The sequence below is a fragment of the Sceloporus undulatus genome, chromosome 5 (genome assembly GCF_019175285.1).
Source record: "Sceloporus undulatus isolate JIND9_A2432 ecotype Alabama chromosome 5, SceUnd_v1.1, whole genome shotgun sequence".
Classification (NCBI taxonomy): domain Eukaryota; kingdom Metazoa; phylum Chordata; class Lepidosauria; order Squamata; family Phrynosomatidae; genus Sceloporus; species Sceloporus undulatus.
In genome coordinates this window covers 116,897,953-116,920,430 of record NC_056526.1, presented here as the reverse complement: position 1 = coordinate 116,920,430, position 22,478 = coordinate 116,897,953, and the positions used below count along the sequence as shown (strand labels likewise).

Below are 22,478 nucleotides of genomic sequence, written 5' to 3'. Positions count from 1 at the left end.
TATCCCAACCCAGAGAATTAAGAAGCTTGGCAACACTTTTAGCACTTTATCACTTTTCGTTTGCAGACTTTGTAAATCTCTGATTGTCAGCAATGTCAATGTAGTGTAACTGTGTTAAGTGATGTGTTGCATGCACACTCTTTACAGGTGGAGAGACAGTTGCATGAAGATGAAGAATTTGCCAGAACTCTGGCTATGTTGGATGAAATACCAAAAAAGAAAAAGGTAACATGTTATGTTCTTTTGGTACAATAATAATAATTTCAATAAATCGTATGGTTTTCCATAATACATAGAAACTTTTAAAAATTCAGACTGAGTTATAGCTTGATGAAAGATCTGTTTTAAAGAACTGTTTCCAGTTGAAAATATATGTCCTGAACAATCCCTTACCTGCTTTCTCTACATGGTATCTTTTATATAAATGAAGGGCTGTGGAATAAGGGAAAAGTCAATAGGAGACTGCAGTTAACAACAGAGAAGAGCTAATGAATAGACTCCTTTTCTCTATTTGCTGCCTTTTTTTCTTTTTTACTCTGCTGGTTGACTGGAACTGTTGTTGTTCAGCAATCTTTGAGAGCATATCTATGTTATCCCACTTTGCTCTGAGCTGCAAGGGAGTGGCAAAGGTCTATGAGGGGAAAGACCAACAGGGAAAAATACTTAGTGTGCTTTTGTGAAGTGACATTCAACAGAAGGAGATGGTGTCCATCTTGGGCACTGTCCTAAAAGTGGTCCATGCACCTTCAGGAGATGGCCTATAACATTTCTATTTTTTTCTTTTATGGCTTCTCTGTTGCTGATATACAGCATGATATGGTCTATGGATCAGTGCAGATCTGTGAGTCTGGCTGCTGGTCAGCAGAAAGTTTCCAGTTAATAAAGAATCAGTTGTTGCCAATGGGCATAAATATTGCACTGGTCCATGGCATATAGGAAAATACAATTGCTGGTTCCCCATGTTAGATAGCATGAGAAGCATGAACATATAGTATTGTATAGCTTGACCTTGGCCATATTCCGTTTCATGTGCTAGCACCATATGAGCTTTCATACGTAAATTGTCAGCCTACTCAGGTTTGGGCAGTTGGTTGATAGCCTTAGTATATGCTAGAGGGGAGTAAAAGTAAAGATATCAGTGGCAAGTCATTTTCTCTTAATTTGGTTGACTGAATGTTTAAATTTAAGTTGAATGCTTAAATTCAGTTGCAAAAATAACTTAGAATTTTAACACAGTGTCTAGCCAAGAACATTCACTTTGTTCTTACTACTTTAGCCTCGAAAAGATACAGAAGAGAAACAGACGGTATCAACAACCAAAACTAGTCCAGATGAAACACAAAAAAATAAACAAGTTCACAAAGGTAATTCTTGTCCCAAATAATAGATTTTTAGCTTACAGGATCATTGCATTTGTTTTATGCCTAAGACTCTCTTCTCTTCCCAGTGAAACATACCATTTCAACTCTTGAATCAAGACCTTCTTCTACAATGGAACAGATTCACTTGGATAGCACCAGAACATTGACTCTTCATCCAGAATCCTCTGTTAGTAAAGAGAGAAATGATTTGGAGACCAAGATGTTGGCCTCAAAGACAAGCTCAAAGTTATCAGCACTGAAGCAAAAAGCAGAGAGTATTAAAATAGAAAATGGGACTCGAAAAGGAGAAAGTACTAGTAAAGAAAGCATGATTCCAAAAGGAAAGACAATTTCACCAAAAGAAGAGAAAACACCTAGAAAGGTTTCTCCCCAGAAATCTAAGGTAGGTTTGAGGAGTGCTTTTTCAGGATGTCATGCTTTGATTTTTAATGCATGTTGATGGGATTGAATTTTGGGGATGGGGGTGGGTGGGATGGGTGAATGGTAGCTTTTCTGCTGTTAGTACTGGCCTACAATAGAGTGAAGTGCACTACTATTACTTGTGTGCATGTTCATAGGCCACAAAGTTGCCTTATACCAAGTTAGAACCTGGGGTTGAAGGCTGTGTATTTGTGTATAAGATAACTAGCAGCCTGTAAGAATTTCTTTCAATGTATGATGCTTTTGGCTTGGTGCAACATTAGAACTTAGTTAAGCAAGGTAAAAGATCCTTGGCTATTTTATCTATCTTTTTTCATGGCGTACATACAAATTTGTGCTTCAATAAGATTTTGCACATTAAGGTCAAAGGAAGCAGCCAGTAAATAGAATATGTGTTCCTAGCTACCCAGTCCCCCCCCCCTTTTTTTTTTTCCTGGAAACATGAGAGAACAATATCAGTCACCAAGGAATGCCAGAAATGGTTTTTAAAATGAAAAAAGGTACTTAGTAAAGCTGAATATATGTGAAATCATGCCATTTTTCTTTCTTTCTGTTAAAGTCTGTTAGCCCTGAAGACTCTGAAAAGAAGCAAGCCAACTATCAGGCTTACAGAAGCTTTCTTAATCGGGAAGGTCCAAAAGCACTTGGCTCTAAAGAGATACCACAAGTAAGTCTAAGCATTGGCTACAAAAGATACTATATTCTATATGCCAGAAGGGAGTGGTGACGCTTTTGTTCTAGAGGGATGTAGGAATATTTCCCAAACTTCCTTATTAGAACTTGTTTCTCAACTGTGCTTATCCTTGGTCTTCCTGCTGCGAAATGGTTTTGATCTTCAGAGGGTGCTGCTGGAATTTTTATACATGATTACTTGTTACTGTGAGAGCTAGAAAAATTCTCTTATACATGCTTTGTGTACTTAATATCTCAGATCTTGTAAACTCTATGATTTCATTGATGTATGTTGAAAACAGGCTTGGAAACAAAACTGAGATTTTGATCTATTCAGGAGAGGAGACCAAGAGGCTTTTGTGATTATATTGAGTTTTTAGAGAACATTGGTAAATGCTAACACTACCAAAACAATTTTACAGAAAAGAACATTTTAATTCATTGCTGAACATGGTATCAATTAAGACAGTTGTGTGGAAAATTTTATTATACCTAGAGAAACCATGAATATTAAACTTAAAATATTTGTATCTTTTGTGATTGTGAATAAAATCTTGCAAAAGATTATTCTCTTTGCTACTAGTTAAATGCATTAGCCTAGTTGAGGAATAATATTCTTGATCTTAACGAAGAGCTTACCAGAAGGGGTGAAGGGATATTGGGAATGAAGTTGAGACTTTTTGTAGATTATGCATCCACTGCTATAAATATAGTACTTTATGTTGCACCATTTTGATTTTTAGGGTGCTGAAAATTGTTTGGAAAGTATGTCATTTGTGATCACGGGTGTCTTGGAATCTATTGAACGTGATGAAGCCAAATCACTAATCGAGCGTTATGGGGGGAAAGTAACTGGTAATGTCAGCAAGAAGACAAACTATCTTGTTAAGGGCCGTGACTGTGGATTGTCAAAGTGTGAGAAGGTAAAACACTCCAGATCTGATATAACTAGATCTATTCTGCTCATGGAATCTTTTACTTTAATAGCTAGTGACCTCTGATTTGTATATCCTTTTCTCCTACCTTACTGTAGGACCTTCTCTCTGTGCCTTGAGGTTACCTTTTACCTCTTTTCCTTATTAGAAGGCTCCTTGTCAATGACACCTGCCCAGCACCCACACCTTTATACACTTTCCCTAAATGTATAAGGGCTAGGGTCCCAAGACTCTTCCTCTTATAAGTTTAATGTCTTTCAGTAGCGTGTTTTTATGTGCTTATATGGTTTAGAATTCACTCAGGCAGAGGCCTCTGTTGTAACAAATAAACATTGACTTCACTGAATAACATTTAGCAAGAATGTAACCTAGGTAGAATAGTTCTAAGGTTGCAGATGTTTCACAGTGTCCTTTTTACTGTCTCCAATACACTTTTTCAACTATTCAGCATCCTTCTCTCAACCCATTTCTCTTCAACTCCTTTCAGCTCTCTTCAGTTCTCTTAAACTCTCACTCAGCTGCTCTGCACTCAACTCCCTTGGACTGAACTCAACTACCTTAACTCAACTGACTTCCCAGTCACTCATTCCTCCCTTTTATATCTACTCCTTCCCTGGCAGCCCCTTCCTCACCATCAGCTCAAACCGCGATTGACTATCAGGAAAGCAAGTCTGCCCAGTGACTCTGTCACATCTACCAATCCCACATTTGTGGAGAACATTTTCATATATGGCAGTCTTAGAGCTGGCCGTACTGCCTTGAGAATTTTAAAAACCGTAGTGCAAAAAACTAACTCTTCCATGCTGTAGGAAAGCTTCAAATTGTCCAGTAGCATTGAATGTTTCTTCATATGTTTCTGAAGCCATTTGTGCACCTGCCACATAGAATCATAGAATCATAGAATCATAGAGTTGGAAGAGACCGCAAGGGCCATCCAGTCCAACCCCCTGCCATGCAGGAAATCCAGATCAAAGCATCGTCGACAGATGGCCATCCAGCCTCTGTTTGAAGACCTCCAAGGAGGGAGACTCCACTACACTCCTAGGAAGTGTGTTCTACTGTCGAACAGCCCTTACTGTCAGGAAATTCCTCCTAATGTTGAGGTGGAATCTCTTTTCCTGCAGCTTGCATCCATTGCTCCGGGTCCTAGTCTCTGGAGCAGCAGAAAACAAGTTTGCTCCCTCCTCAATATGACATCCCTTCAAGTATTTAAATAGGGCTATCATATCACCTCTTAACCTTCTCTTCTCCAGGCTAAACATCCCCAGCTCCCTGAGTCGTTCTTCATAGGGCAAGGTTTCCAGACCTTTCACCATTTTAGTCGCCCTCCTTTGGACACGCTCCAGTTTTTCAATGTCCTTTTTGAATTGTGGCGCCCAGAACTGGACACAATATTCCAGGTGGGGCCTGACCAGAGCAGAATATAGTGGCACTATTACTTCCCTGGATCTAGATACGATACTTCTATTGATGCAGCCTAAAATCGCATTGGCCTTGTTAGCTGCCGCATCACACTGTTGACTCATGTTCAACTTGTGGTCTATTTGGACTCCTAGATCCCTTTCACATGTTGTCTCCTTAAGCCAGGTGTCTCCCATCCTATATCTGTGCATTTCATTTTTTCGCCCTAAATGCAGTACCTTACATTTCTCCCTGTTGAAGTTCATGGCAATGTAAGAATCCCTGTGTTTCGGTCTGAACAACTATTGTTTTTATTGGGGCAAATCAAAGTTAATCTTCAGTATACTGTCATCAGGATTGCCTTGGAGCGGCAGTGTGGTGATAGCCATCTTTGCTTTTTCCTGTCCTCTGATATTCAGAAATATACTGAAATTGAATCTCAGAGTTCTATTTAATATTCATAGCTAATAATCATTAGCTGGCCTAGTCCTCCTTCAATTTATCCCAGTGTATTCAAAGTCAGCTAAGTTAATGGCCATTGCCATAACTCGTGGTACTGACTGGTGTCAACTAATTGCTCATTATCTGCAAGTACCTTTTTTGGTTTGACCCTAATCAACTTTTTTCCAACCTTGTACCTACTAGATGTGTTGGAAGTACTCCCATTGTCTCAGCAGAAAGACTGTTCTAATCAGCTTAATTTGGTGATCCTTTAATTTTTATTACTTAATTTATATAAGAAAAATCTGCCACTTTTGGATACACAGCATCTAACCTGTACTTCAATAGTGTTTTATTTCCCCTACATTGAATAAAGTTCCTCCCCTTTTTGTAAGGAAGAATCTAGAGCTTCATCATTATTTTAATGCTCACTTTTTTGCAGTTCTGTTTGTTGAGTAACATTTTGGGGGAATAAGTAAGCAAAACATTTTTTTGCATGAGGAAGCAAGGATGTTTTGATCTTGATGTAGGTAGGGCAATGCATAGGCATTTTCTACACAGACCAGTATTTTAGAAAACTTAGATTAGTGAGCAAAATTTGTGTTTTAACAAAACCAAGACCGACACATTTATCCATGGATTTGCTGGCAATTCTCAATCTACTGGTTTTGGATAAACTTGCCTGTTAAAATTGACCTTCATTCAAGTTATAAACAAGAATGTAAGATAATATCAAGACTAGATTAGGAATATGTATCTTCATTTCCATATGAAAACATACTTTGTATGTAATTTTGGGAAAACTTTTGAAACTGAGCACTGATAAAATGTGATTTACTACAGCTCTTCATTTTGGTTACAGGCAACAGCTTTAGGGACAAAAATTATTGATGAAGACGGTTTATTTGATTTAATAAGGAAGATGCCAGGCAAGAAATCAAAGTATGAAATAGCAGCTGAAGCAGAGGTTGGTACTAATTAATATTAATTTCTTTCAGAGAGAAGTATATGTTAGACCTATGTAAACTTTCTGTAAGTGTAAACTGAGACAGTTTCTTTTGGCTGTCAGTGAGAAAAACTGAAACATCAGCTTTTAAATTATCAGTGGAGGGATCATACATCACTTGACACCAGAAGATGCATGATCAGTCTCCTAAATTTGGAAAAAGTGTTACGCTTAGGGGGGTATGAGACACTTAGGCACTTTGTAGATAGTGAGGAGAGTGATCAATGATACTTGTGAAAGAACTGCACATTATCTTCCAAGGAGCTCCAGAGTTCCTAGAAACCCAAACTGTTGTTAGAACTCAGATATACATGTGTCTTCATTTTTCTTCAAAGGCAAAGAAAACAAAATCCACCAGCGAGAGAAGCCCACTGAAAGGTGGTGCAGTAAAAGGAAAAATTAGCCCAAAGAAAAGGGAGAGTGAACCAAAAAAGAAAGTCTCCACTTCTGCACAGGATACCTTCAAATTCATTAAGAAGGAAAGTCTGGACGCAAGGAGGGGCCTGGACTTTGAGGAGAAAAAGCAAGTTCCAAAAGCTAATGGGGCCCCAGTTTGGGAAACAAGTAAAAGTGGGACAGAATTATTACTTTGGGTGGACAAATACAGGCCCACGTCTCTTAAAACGATCATTGGACAACAGGGAGACCAGAGCTGTGCTAATAAACTCTTACGTTGGCTTCGAAACTGGCACAAGAATACATCAGAAAACAAACATGGTAATTGGACAAAAAATTATTATTTTGACATTTGACAATTTTCCTAATGTCTTGAGAGCATGTGATTGTTATACATAGAATAGCTTAAGGGAAAAAGAGGGTCCAGTTCAAAGGTAGCATGGAATCCTAATTTAATTTGTTAGGTTTCAGAATCTGGTTACTTGAATGCAGAAGTGCAGCCATAGCTATGGCTTCCCAAGGAGCACCAAAATTGATAGCCGAAATTCAGCAGCAGATCACTGAATGGTATTCAAACAAGCAGAAGAAACTTGATTTAAAGGGGTCTTTGTGGTTTGCTCCTGAAATTTGGCCACAAACTGGGGAAAAACTGTTTAAAAACACTTCCTGATTGTTTTAATATCAGTTTTCAGTTTGCTGTTAAAATTTGGTGATACTCTTCAACAACAATTTTCAGTTTTTAAATTTTTCAGTCCCCCTTCCCCCCCCCCCCTTTTTCCCCGTGTTTTTAGTAGAAAAAATTAGAAAGTTTTTTTTTGTGGGAAAAAGGGGGGTTTTTTTCCCCCCATTCCCCCCCCCCTCCAGGCCTTTACATCTTGGGGGACAATTCAGCATAGCAACACCCCTATTGAATTTAAAGTGATATGATTCCAGTGGAGGATGTAACCATTAATTCTTATAAAATTATAAATAAACCTTTGGATGTTGATGTTTAATACCATGGTTATACTAGCTCTGATGCTAATTTTTGTTATTGTGTGCCTTGAAGTTGATCCTTACTTATAGAAACCCTATCAAGGGTTTTATTTAGCAAGATTTGTTCACAGAAGGTTTGCTATTGCCTTGTTCTAAACTGAGTGTGTGTGACTTGGCTAAGATCATCCATTGGGGTTTCCATGGCTGAGAGGATTCAGATCCTGGGCTCCTGGAGTCCTGATCCAACACTTAAACTACTAGACCATGCTGGTTCTCCTCTGATGCTAATACTGGATGCTAATATTTAATGTTGCAATTAGAATAGCACCGATAGCTAGTAGAAAGTGTTAATATTTGTATCATTGATTACAGCCTTGCAAATAGTTCCACAAAAGTTATTAGTCCACTTCATTAGCTTACACAGATCTCTGTTGACAGTTCTTGGTGCTCTGGATAAGGTTTCACTCCATTTTCTCTACAGCAAAATCCAGTAAGTTTGGAAACAAAGATGATGGGGCTAGTTTCAAAGCAGCTTTACTCTCAGGGCCCCCAGGGGTTGGTAAAACTACTACAGCTTCTCTGGTTTGTGAGGTGAGTTACATTTGCACAAGTGAGTTTTTTTTTAAAACCTAGTCCATGTTGATTGGGCTTTCTGAGTGTGAAATTGCAGAATGGTTGTAGAAGTGTATGAATGTTTTGATATTTTGATGATATAGTGGGCTTCCATAGTTGCTTACCAGTTGAATACTGTATGCTGGTCGAAACCAATCTGCACATTGCATTCGCTATATAAGGGCAACTAGCTTTATACAGTGAGACGGCTCCAGGTCTCTTTGTGACCTGTGGGGACAGGGAAGATGAACTCTCCAGTAAGTAGTAATTACAGAAATTCCCGCTGTGCACTACTTTTCCTCCCAATCAGATTGGGGGTCTGTGGTTATGAGTCCTATTGGCAAACTGCTTTGAGGTCATTGGATAGAATCTGCCCCTCCCATCACATTAGTTGGTATAAAGTTTCTTTGGCCTGTTACAGACTGCCAAAATAAAGCTGCTTCGGGTCTCTTTGGAGGTATGCTGTTTAAATGATGCATGCACCCTAAGAATCCAGAAGCTGCACCAAAGCTGCACTCCAGTGCTTAGGAATGGAGTGTGGCTTTGGCGCGACCTCCGGACTCTTAGGACCCATGCATCATTTAAATAGCATACCTCCAAAGAGACCCGAAGCAGCTTTATTTTGGCAGTCTGTAACAGGCCTCTGTTAGTATCTTTTACTGACACTACTCTCTGTTTTGTTTGTTGGGATTAGGAATTGGGTTTGAGCTACGTGGAATTAAATGCAAGTGATACACGCAGTAAGAACAGCATGAAGGAAGTGGTTGCCGAATCCTTAAATAACACCAGCATTAAAGATTTTTGTTCAGGTATCCTCATTTATCATTATGTCTTTCCTTCTGATTTAGCTAAAACTATTCTGTGGACATCCCAGAGTCAATTTACATTTGTGCCAGTGTTTGTACTTTAGACCTTCAGCATATCCTTATTTTTTTTTTAAATAAATAGCATTTTTGAAAAATAGATTGTTTGGAGATAAGAGCTCTATATAATTTTTTTCTGTTTGCCTTCATCTTCAGGAGCATCATCTTCATGCAGTACGAAACATGTCCTAATCATGGATGAGGTGGATGGAATGGCTGGCAATGAAGACAGAGGAGGAATACAGGTAAAAGCTGTGACAAGAGTTAATAAATGAATGTTCACCCAGGTTTTGGGTTGGTGTTTTTTTATTAAATAGGAAAGTGGAAAAAAGAGAGAAATCTGATTATTTCTTTATGAACATAAAAGATAACCAGAATATGAAAATTAGTAATACTACAAAATTAAGGGGGGAATGTGATCAGGTGGTAAGAGTTAATGTAAATTTAAACTGAATAAACGTGGAGAATTGTTCAGCATTTGAAACTGCTTTTCAGGTAAGGATGAATGGAATAAAATATGAAAGTCTGTGCAGTGTTTTGTATTTGTGCATGTCTTAATTCGAATATACTTACATCTGAAACAACATTTTAACATTGACTTTAGACCCTAGTTAAATGACAACTTGCATTTGTACTAATGGCAACATAAGTTAATGGTTAATGAGAAAGATTAATTATGGTTGTTGAGGGAGGATTGCTTGATTCTAATCTATTGCATCTTCAATGACACACTATTTAATAAGAAAGATTAGTAATAGGATTAGAAGCTTTAGCTTATTAAGACATACTGCTTTTTCAGAGGCTATTCCTCTAATATAACTGAATTCATAGAAATCTTATGCAAGAACACAAGCCTTAATGAAGACAATATTTTGTTGGGGGGGGTCCTACAGTTTATTTTAGAGAAAATTGTTTTACTATTTTTCTGCACAGTGCTTTTACAGACACACAAATGTATTAAAATATAGTTAGTTTAGGTGGTCTCATAAAAAGATTTTGCTTTTACTGAGACTAATTTAGCACTTTGAAAGCACTTTGGACTATGAAATAATTGATCTCTTTAAAAAATAGCTGAAGGTTAGATGAGATACTTGACAAATGCTCATTAATATGCACAATGGTACTTACACTTCTACACAAAGGACTTCACAATGATGTTACAATTTTTAATTTCAGGAATTGATTGACCTGATTAAGCACACAAAGATTCCTATTATTTGTATGTGTAATGATCGGAATCATCCAAAGATCCGTTCCCTCGTCTACTACTGTTTTGACCTTCGCTTCTATAGACCACGTGTAGAACAGATTAAGGTTAGTACTTAACAAAAAATAATGCCAAGAGTTTGAGATAAGTAGCTGACAATAAGAAATTGACTTACTACCATAAGAAAATAAAAACAGATTATCTAAATTTTATTTTGTAAAGTGACCAAGGAGAGGTTTCCAGGACACTTGTAAGTAAGGTGCTCTCCCCACCTCCCAGCACTTACAGAATTTAATATGTGAAGACCATCATGGGACAGGGCTAAGTCTTGACTATCACCTTTATTTTTTATTTGATGATAGAGGGGAAACAGTCTAAGGGACCTAAGAGTGAAGTGGTTGTGACGTTTATGGGAAGCTGCCCTTGCTTATGAAAAGTTACTTGTGAGAAAGCAATGTTTTTGATTTCTTGTTTATGTTTAGGGAGTTTGATGTGGACTTGACTAGGCCTGTATGTTTTTGAGCTGTAATAATTGCTACATCTGGCTTCATTAGCTTAGCTAACACAGTTGCCTAGAACCAGTTGAAATATTCAAAAAAGGAGGGTGAACTAAGTAAAAAACAAAAACAAACCTATCCATCTTTCCTCCAGTGAGGAAATCCTTCAGTTGGGTGGTGGTAACAGTGAAAACACTTAGATTGTATTTTAGATTATGGGTGGAATACATCCACACAAGTAGAGGTGGAGGTGGCTGTGGACTTAGGTTCAGAAATTGCTTTTCCTAACAGCTGTGAGCTGATGGCTTTTGAGAAGATCAGAGAAGATGGTAACAGACAAAAAGTGATCTTGGAATTTGCTTTGCATCCTTCTGACCAAGAAGTTTCTCAAAGGCAGGCATCTCCAGAGAAACAGGAAAATAAAGTGTTTGTTACAGCAACAAGTAAAGACAGCGGTTGAGAAATTAGAATTAGTAGTGTCCTGCCTCTGAATGCAATAGCATGCTAATTATTATAGTGAAGGTTTGTATGTCAGAGGAAGGGCTGGATCACTCTCTGGCTTATGCAAAGGAACAGTCTTCAATCATGGTTAATCCTCACATGTCAAACCAAAGGTAGGAGTCACAATCATCATGACAGATGGACAATTTTACAGGTTGCTCAATTGGGGAGGGTTTCCCCCCCAGGCTAGTCTTCAGATATTTCAAGCTAAAGTGGTAATGCAGAACTTACATGTGGTGTGCTTTCCAGAATAGTGAAATTTGGTTCTAGTATTAGATTGGTTTTTTTCTTCTCTCCTTTGTACTTACTTGTTTGTATCAGTAACAGCACAGGCATCTCTCAGTTAACAATGTCTCTGACAAAGAAGCTCCTTTTTACAGGACTATTCTTTTTTTGGTGTAGGAATCTATCCCTATTCTTGCCATATTATTCCTACTGTTGGTACCAAAGTTTCTGTTAAACAAGTAAAGCCCAGGAACATGTCTGCTTTGTTAAATGATGTACCTATATTGTGCTTAAAGGCTGGCTGTTTCTCTATTTAAGGCAGAATATGGTCACTGGCCATTATATTTGATTGAAGATGGTCTTTGGATACATCTTTTGGAATGTTCTTCATTAGGATCAATGTATAATAATCAGTGACACAAACTCCTTAGTGATAAATTGCAATTCCCAGGACTGTATGTCTGTCACATGAAAGGTCTGTTGTCTGTTACATTTGGCTCTATCTTCTGTCTGTCCTGGGTCCTGTCACTTATTAGGAAAATTTAAGCATGGTATTCTCAAATACATCTGATTCTTTTTTCTTTTTTACTCGAAACAAGATTTAGGTATTTCATGTTGTGGCATTTTGTTTGGTATTTTCTATTTTTATCTTTTTTTTTTTTTTTGGATCTATGATACAGTAAAATGTGTAAAATGCCTAAAGTATGCCTTAGTCACTGAAGCTTCTGACAGTGAAGCAGTAGCTTCACAGGGTACAGGGGGTGTGGACCACATTAGGTGAAACCACTGAAGGGAGGTGACACCTGGTGAGCATCTCCCACCTACCTGCCCCTACGTGGCTTTACTTCAGAGTAAAGCCATGCGGGACAGGGAAGGAGAGGGCCTGGTGCCCCCTTGTCCCTGCCCCATATGGCTTTACTCATGAATAAAGCCATGCCGGACAGGGAGGGAGAGGGCTTGGTGCCCCCCTGCCCCATGCAGCTTAATTAATGAGTAAAGCCACGTGGGACAGGGAGGTAGAGGGCCTGGCACCCCGTCGTTCCTGCTCCATTATGGCTTTATTCTGAATAAAACCATGCGGGACAGGGAGTTGGGAGCAGACCCTTTTGTCTCTGCCCCAAAGCTCCTCCCCTCTAGCCCCACCCTGGTGTGGGACGCCACTGCTGTGAAGCTTCTTTTTTGAAATAGTACTTAGTGTTATTTGACTGCTAAAACCATACAGAAAATTGAAAGAAACCAAAAGCATCTTCAGTTGATGAGTGGTGCATCACTATATAATTATATATTTATTCTGTGTATGTATTGACCCATTCTAATATTTAAAACTTAAAAATGTGTGTGTGTCTGTGTGTGTGTGTGTCTCTGTGTGTGTGTACACCTATGGCACATAGCTTTGCCTATTCTTAAATATTTTTTCTTTCAGGGTGCAATGATGTCTATTGCCTATAAAGAAGGGTTAAAGATTCCACCACCAGCGATGAATGAAATAATCTTAGCAGCTAATCAGGATATTAGACAAGTGAGTTTTTCAGTTTTCAGTTCAGTAATTCATATGTTTGTCCAATAGGAATGGAGTTTGAGAAATGCAGAAATTAAATACAGAGAGTTTCTTGTGCAAAAATCCTGCAGACCTGTAGTAGACAAGGGTACAGTATGCAAGAAGAATGTATGTAGACATGGAGAATTTTATCCAGTGCTTAAGAATGGAGTGTGGCTTTGGCGCGACCTCCGGACTCTTAGGACCCATGCATCATTTAAATAGCCTACCTCCAAAGAGACCTGAAGCAGCTTTATTTTGGCAGTCTGTAACAGGCCATTAATGGTTTAGATGATGGCAACATCATATAATTTGAATGACAAACTGAGATTAATTATAGTTGTTGGAAACAAGTCAGTTTCCAACCATGTGCTACAATACTAAGAAAACATACTTAACATTAATTAGTACAGATGACTTTGTACACATGGGTTAATCAAAATTGGAAACAGTAACTATCCATCCCTTTCTGGCTATGGGAGGGGCAAAGCAGTGTGTGAGCTTGTCATGCCAGTTCATTGTGACCTATGTATGCAATGTTTGCATTGCTTTAGAAAAAAAGGAACATTAACATTGGTTGAATGGAGAGGTAAATTGCAAAAGTAAAAGGATACCGATTATGATGATGATGATGATGATTATTATTATTAACCTTTATTTATGAAGCGCTGTAAATTTACACATAATAATAAAATAATGAAACATGTAGACCTTTTAAAATAAGAATGGAGAACTGTCTTGTAAAATGTTAAGTGTGCAAATATTAAAATATTTGCAAAATTAGGATTGTTTGTAAATCAGTCTTCCAATCCCCCCATCCCCATGATGCAGTGGTAACAAGCAGTAATGTTTCATTTCATTTTGTTGTTGAAGGTACTACATAATCTCAGCATGTGGTCTGCAAGAAACAAAACTCTGACTTATGATGGTGTTAAAGAGGATGCCAACAAAGCTAAAAAGGATATTAAACTGGTAAGAAAAGCATCACTATGATGAAAGACTATGACTATGCTTTTGTATGGGACTTCCAGAAAGTAGAGAAATGCACTTTATTGTAGATGAACAATAATAATAATTTTAGAAAAGACATGTGGTTTCTAACACCCCAGAGGTTGTTCCTGTCTCTTTGCATCAGTCTTCACATATTCAGATCTTTGCTGCCTGTCTTATGGAATTATTGGGGTGTAATATAAATGCTTTGTAGCAGATCCTTACATAAGTAGTACTGTAGGCTGGAAGTTACTTTAAGCAACAATGCAAATAATTGTCCTTGATGATAAAGGGCATTAAAATGTATTTGTTTGAAACCTTAAATTTTTTTGTAGGGTCCTTTTGATGTTGTCAGGAAGGTTTTTGCTACTGGAGAGGAGGCTTCTCACATGTCCCTTATTGACAAAGCAGACCTGTTCTTCCATGATTATTCTCTGGGCCCACTCTTTGTCCAAGAGAACTATATTCATGTTCAACCAGCTGCTGCTGGGTAAGGTAACATTATTTCATAATTAAGATTATTTCATTAGAAAATACACTTACTGGTGGTTAATACAGATAATTATTTTCCTCTACAGGAATGATATGAAAAAACACCTGATGTTACTTAGCAAAGCAGCTGACAGCATATGTGATGGTGACTTAGTTGACAGGCAGATTCGAAGTCAACAAACTTGGAACCTTCTACCTACACAGGTTACCTTTAACTTCTTTTATTTCCATTGCCTTTTTGAGTTGCTCAGGATATCCATTTTTGCTTTGTTATTGGCTATAAGCACAGAAATACCAATAGTATGTTGAGTTTTTGTACACAGCCTACTTCCTTTGTCTCCCAGCAATGTAATAGTTTCTGATCCACTGAGTTCAGCAATTTTCAAAGTGTATCGGAGCAAAATTGTACTAGTGTAGTTATTCTAAAGATGAAAAAAAAATCTTGTCAGCAAGACTGATAATAAGAAAAGTAGGGTCTAATAGAAGATGGATTTACATAGTTGTTTCTGAGTTTTAGTGTGGTTAGAAGAAAACTACTATGAAAAGCTGAAGTGCCCAGTGGTGCTACTTCAAAAGATCTGCCAACTCAACACAGATTTCTGAACTGAGCTTAGCACTCAGGGCTTTAACTGGAGCCCCTTTATAAGCCACTAAGGCAGTGATAGCAAACATTTTACAGACAAAGTGCCCAAACTCAGTGGCATTCCTGCACCGGGTGTCACTCAGTGCCGGGGGCAGGGGGCTGCTAGGGGCAGAGCTTCCACCTTCTGGGGGCAGGACATCTAGGGGATGGAAGTCCTGCACCCAGAAGGCAGAAGTCCTGCTCCACTCCTTCTCCTGTCCTCCCTTGCCTTTAACTGGCTTCACTTCCCGACACCAAAAAGAGGACCTGTGAGCTCAATGGGAAGGTGGGCTTTCGGCATCTTCATCAATTTCCTGCAGCCGAAGGATGGAGCAAGGGTCACTGAAGTCACACAGAAGAACAAAGAGTTCAGGTGCTTACTATCTGATTGTTCAGTATGCAGTTCCCTAAACTCTAGGAATGCTTTCTTTCCTCTGTGGGCCACCTATGAGGACATTGCAGGGGGTCCACAGACGATAGGTTAAGAGCCACTGCCTTATAAGAAGGTGCACAATGCAGCAGAAAGCTTTTGGAAGATGTGTGCAGTTCTTTCTTCACCAACTTCTGTATTATTTGACCTGTTGGATATTGTATTAGAGAAAAATAATTTTCAGTTTTTCTTCCTTGTTCAAGTTTCCTGATCTTTGAGGAAGCCACTTTATAGACTGTTTCTACTCTTCAAGCACAGTTCTGCAGAATATCGTTGCATCACTTTTTGATTCTTTAACATCCAAACTGCCTTGTAGGGAGAAATCTGTCCATATTATTGATGAAGCTACAAGTGGAGCAGAGATTTCCTGTCAACAGTTATTTATCCACTTTTTATCCCATTCTACATGTCTACTGTATATACTCATGTATAAGTCTAGAAATTTTAGTCAAAAATTTGACCCCAAAAACCTAGGTTGACTTATCCACGGGTCAAAATGTAAATACTATACTTTAACTCTTATTAAAAAGAGAACCATCCCTGGTGAAAGGCAAGAGTGCAATCTGTCCTGGAAGCACTGACCTCTCTCTGCTTTCTCTTCCATCCATCCTTTACTGTGAGCCAAAACCATTATGCCTGCCCAAATTTTGTAGGTTCTTTGGCATTGTTTTCCTTTGCTCCATCATTTAGATCCTTTGTTGCCTTCCCTTACATTTTACTCTCGACTTATCCAAGGGTCATATCAAAATCCATAATTTTGTCCCCAAAACCTGCCTTCAATTTATATTCAAGTATATACAGTATTTTCCCTCAGTAGAATATTTTCCATCATCATATTTTATTAATAATAAATATTAGGAAATATTGGCATTTTATTAACCTAGTCGTACACAATTACCTGTTGTAAGTTATCACAGACCCATATCCAAGATGGTTGAAAATGGACAAAACTATTAGGCCTTTGAAGGACATGCTTTCTGGAGGGTCATAGCAAGATGAGGTGTAATGAGAGCCCTTTTAGTGCCATATGCTGTTGAGGAGTCTTACAAATTCTTATAAATGGACAGGTTTTTTTTCCTCCGGAAAGACTTAGGAAACATCTATATTACAGAGTGGACATAGCAAGATTCATTTTGAGAAGAGGGGCTCCTTGGGATTTTATTTTGAATTATCTTACTCTTATGGGAGAGGGGGATGATTGGTCTGTTTTCTTATTATTATGTATGTGGAAATGATCTGTTCTGTGCCTTTAAATTAGTGGCTATAACTGTGTTGTGGCTTGTGTATGACGTGCTTCTTTAGCGTGCACTTGTGTGGGACTGAGAAGAGCTGTTTGCTGATTCTGTTTAGTAAGAGATATCTATGGAAACTGTTATCTGTGTAAGTTTGTTCTCTGTATGTCATTCTGATAAGATGGATGGAAGATCTTCGGTAATGTGCTTTCTGTTTTTAGACTAACAGGACTAATAGGTCTATGAAGAATTTTCCTTCTAATTTAGAGGAACTTTCCCCCTCCCACACACACACACTTTACTCATAGCACTATAAATAAGCTGAGATAGTTTTATAACTCACTCCATTTTTCACCTTTACATTTTGATGTTAGTATTATTATTATTGTCACACTAACACAAACGGAGAGGGTATAATGACACTGAATATAACTTGAAATTAATGCATTGTTTTAATTCTACTGTTTCTATTGCTGAAAGTCTTATATCAAAATGTACTTCTAACACAAATCTATTAAATTCTATATTCTTAAGGACATAACAGTGCTGAATTTATAAACGGATTTATATTCACTTGGTATATTTGGGCTGGTGCTCCTTTCTTTTGGTTCTTAGCACTATTTGTGTTCATGTTCTTGCTAAGGCTAGACGAAACAATAGGTGAAATTGGAACCATTCTGTACTGTTAATAACAGTTTAGTAGATCAATTCCACCTTCACTCTTTGATTTTAGTACATTTGCCTAGGGCAGTATTTTATCTCTTCTGTGTACCATGTTAAAAAAAAACAACCTAATGGTGTCCATTGTAGTCTCTGTGTAAAACTGACCAATATTTATTTTATTGTTCAGGCTATTTATTCAAGTGTCCTCCCTGGGGAGCTAATGAGAGGTTACATGAACCAATTCCCAAACTTTCCAAGCTGGTTGGGGAAATTTTCATCAACAGGAAAACATGACCGTATCATTAAAGAGTTGTCAATGCACATGAGCCTCAGGTAATCTTGGTAACCAGATTTATCCCCCGATTAAGCCATATAAATGACGCACATACTGTACCATTCAGCAGGCGCAGTGTATAGTATCATCAGAGATTTGAAGCATTTCTTTAATGGAGGCAATTTCTAGCATTTTTCTAGAATGCAATAAAGATTTACAAGCTATTGTGTTGTTCTGCCACTGACATTTGCCCAGTGTAACCTAAGGATATCCATGTCACTCTTGCCAACAATGCAGAAAAGAGATGGAGCATGTTATAGTCAACTGTAGATAATTTTTTTGGAGAAACCCATTAAATGCTTTTTCTCCCTCCTTGTAGGACACATGCAAGCAAGAGAGCAGTAAATCTGGAATATTTATCATATCTGCGAGATGCAATTGTGAGACCTTTGTCTTGCTTGGGAACAGAAGGAGTGCAAGATGCTATAGCAGTCATGGATTCCTATTGCTTGATGAAGGAAGATGTTGAAAATATAATGGAAGTGACCAGCTGGGGAGGCAAGCCTAGTGAGTTCTCTAACCTAGATTCCAAGGTAAGTTACTCATATATAAACTGTATGTCTGTGTGACTCCATGAATTTTCAAAGCTTTTCTTAGGCAAGGATTACTGAAGTGGTTTTCCCAGTTCCTTCCTCTGAAATACAGCCTACAGCACCTGGTATTTGCTTGTGGTCTCTCATCCCAGTACTAACCAGGGCTGACCTTGTTTAACTTCCAAGATCAGAAAGAAGCTGGTGCCTGTTTAGGCCCTGTCATATATAAACTACTGCATCTCTTCGCTATTTCAAAATAGCCAGCCAGATGTTTTTAGTAGGTAGTAGTCATATATAGACAACAACCTAATAAAAGCATTCTGCTAGCTTCTTTGAATGTAGAACCACCTTCTTCTTCATGGTCTCTGTGAATCACATAAATGGGTTATTTGGCGCCTGTGCAGAACCGATTGGAACTTTTTTAGAGCTCTTGGAAGCATTTTGGCACCCACTTCCGAACTGCCTTATTGGCCGGTTTCCCACCTAAATTCTCAGTTCCTTTTATCCACAGCATCATCATCATCTAGGAACTCTTCATTTTCCAATCAGACTTTAAAATTTCCATTTTAGCAGGATCAATTTGCATTTTGATAGTAATTTTTTAACATTGTTGTTCATATTTCAAAAGAAACGCTGCGATTTCTTAGAAAATCACATATGCAAATGTGAATTTAAATTCTGACATAAAGTTGTTTTAACGGCGGCTTGTCTCGCCTTTGCACTTGGCAAGACCTTTTCTTTTTTCTGAGGAATTTTTTTCTTTTTAATAAAATGGCCGCTCGCCTCCTTGGTGTGCTTGGCGGAGTTCCTTTGTTCTCCTGAGGAAAACTTTTTTTAATGGCTGTCCCCCTCGCTGGCATGCTTTGTACCTCTTATCTCTAAGGAAAGTTATAAAATGTCCACTAGCCTTGTTTCCTTGTTTGGCTAGAGTCACTCTTTTTGCTGAGAAGAATCTGTTTCATGGCCGCTTGCCTTGCTCTCATGCCTGACTAAGGACCATTGTATTTCTGAGGAGGAGTTATTATATGGCTTGGCATGATCATTGGCCCTCGTTCCCAACCCAGCTTCGATCCTCGTCGGTCCCTGACTCTTTGGGGTCAAACCATTTGGATGGTAGTTTGGATGGTAGTTGTACATCATCCTCGCCGGTCCCTAACTCTCTGACAGTGGATTACTTTGCCTGCCATCCCAAGAATGAAAGGGCAAATGTCACTACTATTTGCTTGCCAAAGGAGGATGATTCCAGGGACTAGCTATATTAGTCTTGAAGATGATACAGGTCTTTTGTTCTGACTAAAACTGATTCAACATATTTGTTGAAGTGTAAATTTCTGTGGGCTACAGTTCACAACATCAGATATAGCTAAGTAGGCTCTAATCTGCAGAACCTTATTCCAGAATGAATTTATTGGTGCTTAGGAGACCAAAAGACAGTTGTGGTTTCTCTTAGGGGAAGTTTACTCCATCCAAATAGGGATGCTTTCCCTGGACTGAAAAATGTTTCTTCCATAACAAAATGTGTCCCTTCCTTCCTGTGGTTTTTGTTTTATTTTTGTTTTGATTGGAATTCATGTTTCCCAGTTGACTCTTTGAACTTAGGTGTTCAAACCATACTGCCTTCAGGAAGCTTTTCCACATCAACAGATTTGTATGGAACCTCTGTGTCTGTCGTCTAGGTCACAGTGCACTTAGATCTATTGGATCTTCTCTATTACTTCATGGGAACAAAGTATAAGTTGGGAAATGCCTGTTAAGCTCCTTCATTCACAGATTGGTGGGAAAGACTGGCAGTGATAAAGTGTTTTTCAGAGAACCATGTGTGCTTCTATTGGTCTCCTAACGGTATAGTTCTAAATCAGTTTCCAGTGCTCATGAGATTCTCTGAACATAGTTTGAAAACTGTTGCTTAATGACTATAGTGCAACTTCAGTTACAGACACATCTCTTACCATAAACAGGTTAAATCAGCTTTCACACGAACCTATAACAAAGAGGCACACCTAACACCGTATTCACTGCAAATGGTACAGAAGACGAAGCGACGAGCAGGTTCTGCAGTGGATGCAGAATTGAACGAAGAGCTGGAAGCTGATGAAGTCCAGTCCGAGAATGAACAAGAGACGATTGAAAATGATGCAATGATTAAGGTAGCATTTCAGTTGGTAGTGAAGTTCATCTTCAATTGGTGTAACTGAAAATTAAGTTAAGATTTGGAGTTCAGCCAAAACCAAGGACTGATTTCTAAGGCACTTTTGTTACTTACCTGTGAAAAATTTAATTTAACTAGTTATAAGCAGTTAAAATGTGTTATTTGAAACAAAGCAAAAGTGATTGAGATGCCTTTTGGGTCTTTAATCTTTACTATGAACAGATTAAGCTATTATTACATTTATGACAGGTTCATAGCTGAAAAAAAAATGCAGCTTTAAGGCCAGATAGGTGGCCCATCTCTGGCCTATCAATAAGATTTGTTAGGATAAAGGGTGTGTACTGTTACTATTATTTTATTCATTTGCATCCATCTTTTCTCAAATAATGGGTCTCAAGGTGGCAGAAAAATATTAAAAACAGTAGCGATGAAAAACTATACAGAAACATCTGTGTGATTAAAAAAAAACTATCCATAAAGTTAAAGCCATTCAAACTGCATTAAAAACAATATTAAAAAGTCAACAGAACAGCACACAATACAGTACTATTAAAAGTCACTTTTGGAACTCTTGACCAAATATGTAAGTTTTTATTTGCGAGTGGAAGGAGATCAAGAGGGGGAGTCACCACACCTCTAGGGAAGGAGTTCCAAATTCTGGAAGCAGCCACCAAGAAGGCTTTCTCCCATCTCACCACCAAATGAAACTGACAAGATAGTGGAACAAACAGAAGGGCCTCTTCTGAAGATCTTAGGGTTTTCCCCTCATAGACATGAATTATAAGATTTTTTTAAAAGCAATCTAACTTTCTGTAGTAGAAAGTGATAGCTCTGGGACCAGGTAGGTTTATGCTGTATTTATAATTGTTAATACTGATAAATCAAACTACCCGAAATCTGCAGCTCTGATTAAAAATGATTAAATTCACTTCTGGATAAAGACAGCAGTATGAAGAATTTATGTTCTAAAAATCTTTTTAAAAATTCTAAGTACAGCCCTTGAGCAATTGGAAAGTGGCCCCTGACTTCACCACAGTTGTCCACTCATGTTCATATCCTGTTGTCTTGTTCCGATTGTCTACAGCAGGGTGGTAATTGTGTGGTCTTGCAAATGATGTTTGATTGTAGCTCTCAGTATTCCCCACCATTGACTATGCTGGTTGGGGTTCCTGGGAGTTGCAGTTGAACAGTATTTGGAGAGCCTTACAGTCCTAACTCCAATATATACAGTTGACTTTTTGTATCTGCAAGGGTTCCGTTCTGGACTTCCCTGCGGATAACAAAACTTGCAGGGCCTCAAGTCATGTTGTTCCCAATGACAGCATGACTGTGTTGGCACGGCCACATGTACGTGCCACTGTTGGGAAGAACAGGGTAGATGCTTCAATCCATGGATGGCAAGCCAACAGAAGAGGAGAACCGACTCTATATGGTCAAACTACTCTAACAATGTTTATTTTGGCATGAAGTGGGACATAATATTTAAAATTTCCTTCATTTATATAATTTTCCTGTTAGTCACTAAGCTTAATGTTATATCCCATATTTTGAAATACAGTCGCCCCTTCTTATACATGGATTTTTTTATACACGGATTCAAGCATCCACAGTTTGAAAATGTTCAAAAAAAGTATAATTTTCAAATATTAAAATCTTGTTTTCCATTTTTTATAAGGGACACCATTTTGCTATGTCATTATATTTAATGAGACTTGAGCATCCATGGATTTTGTTATCCACGGAGGATCTTGGAACCAAACCCCAGCGTATAACAAGGGTCCACTATAGTCAGCAATAGAAATACTGGTATTTCAGTGACGAAAGTCTCTCTGCTATTCTTGAAAGTAATGTGTAGGAAGCATGCTAGTTTGTAGCGTACAGACTAAATTATAGGAGATGCTTTTATTTGACAAATGTTGTCCATTGATTGTGTTTCACTACTGAACATTGTGTTCTTTTTTAT

General features: G+C 38.2%; 2 protein-coding genes across 4 annotated transcripts in view; one reads left to right on the top strand and one right to left on the bottom strand.

Annotated features, from left to right (window-relative positions):
- RFC1 (replication factor C subunit 1) overlaps positions 1-22,478 on the top strand; it is a 44,862-nt gene that overhangs the window by 21,392 nt on the left and 992 nt on the right. For all 3 annotated transcript variants that reach the window (XM_042466739.1, XM_042466738.1, XM_042466740.1), the window contains 18 exons: positions 148-225; positions 1,277-1,364; positions 1,448-1,764; positions 2,362-2,469; positions 3,218-3,397; positions 6,114-6,218; positions 6,593-6,974; positions 8,110-8,219; positions 8,935-9,049; positions 9,260-9,348; positions 10,280-10,417; positions 12,957-13,052; positions 13,944-14,042; positions 14,396-14,550; positions 14,639-14,756; positions 17,687-17,832; positions 18,153-18,366; positions 20,325-20,513. In XM_042466739.1, the coding sequence (XP_042322673.1) occupies positions 148-225; positions 1,277-1,364; positions 1,448-1,764; positions 2,362-2,469; positions 3,218-3,397; positions 6,114-6,218; positions 6,593-6,974; positions 8,110-8,219; positions 8,935-9,049; positions 9,260-9,348; positions 10,280-10,417; positions 12,957-13,052; positions 13,944-14,042; positions 14,396-14,550; positions 14,639-14,756; positions 17,687-17,832; positions 18,153-18,366; positions 20,325-20,513 (2,727 nt within the window). The remainder of the gene's footprint in view (positions 1-147; positions 226-1,276; positions 1,365-1,447; positions 1,765-2,361; positions 2,470-3,217; positions 3,398-6,113; positions 6,219-6,592; positions 6,975-8,109; positions 8,220-8,934; positions 9,050-9,259; positions 9,349-10,279; positions 10,418-12,956; positions 13,053-13,943; positions 14,043-14,395; positions 14,551-14,638; positions 14,757-17,686; positions 17,833-18,152; positions 18,367-20,324; positions 20,514-22,478) is intronic.
- Positions 20,422-22,478, bottom strand: part of WDR19 (WD repeat domain 19) — a 58,458-nt gene continuing 56,401 nt past the window's right edge. The window contains exon 36 of the mRNA XM_042466734.1: positions 20,422-20,557. The gene's annotated coding sequence lies outside the window, so the exon portion shown is untranslated. The remainder of the gene's footprint in view (positions 20,558-22,478) is intronic.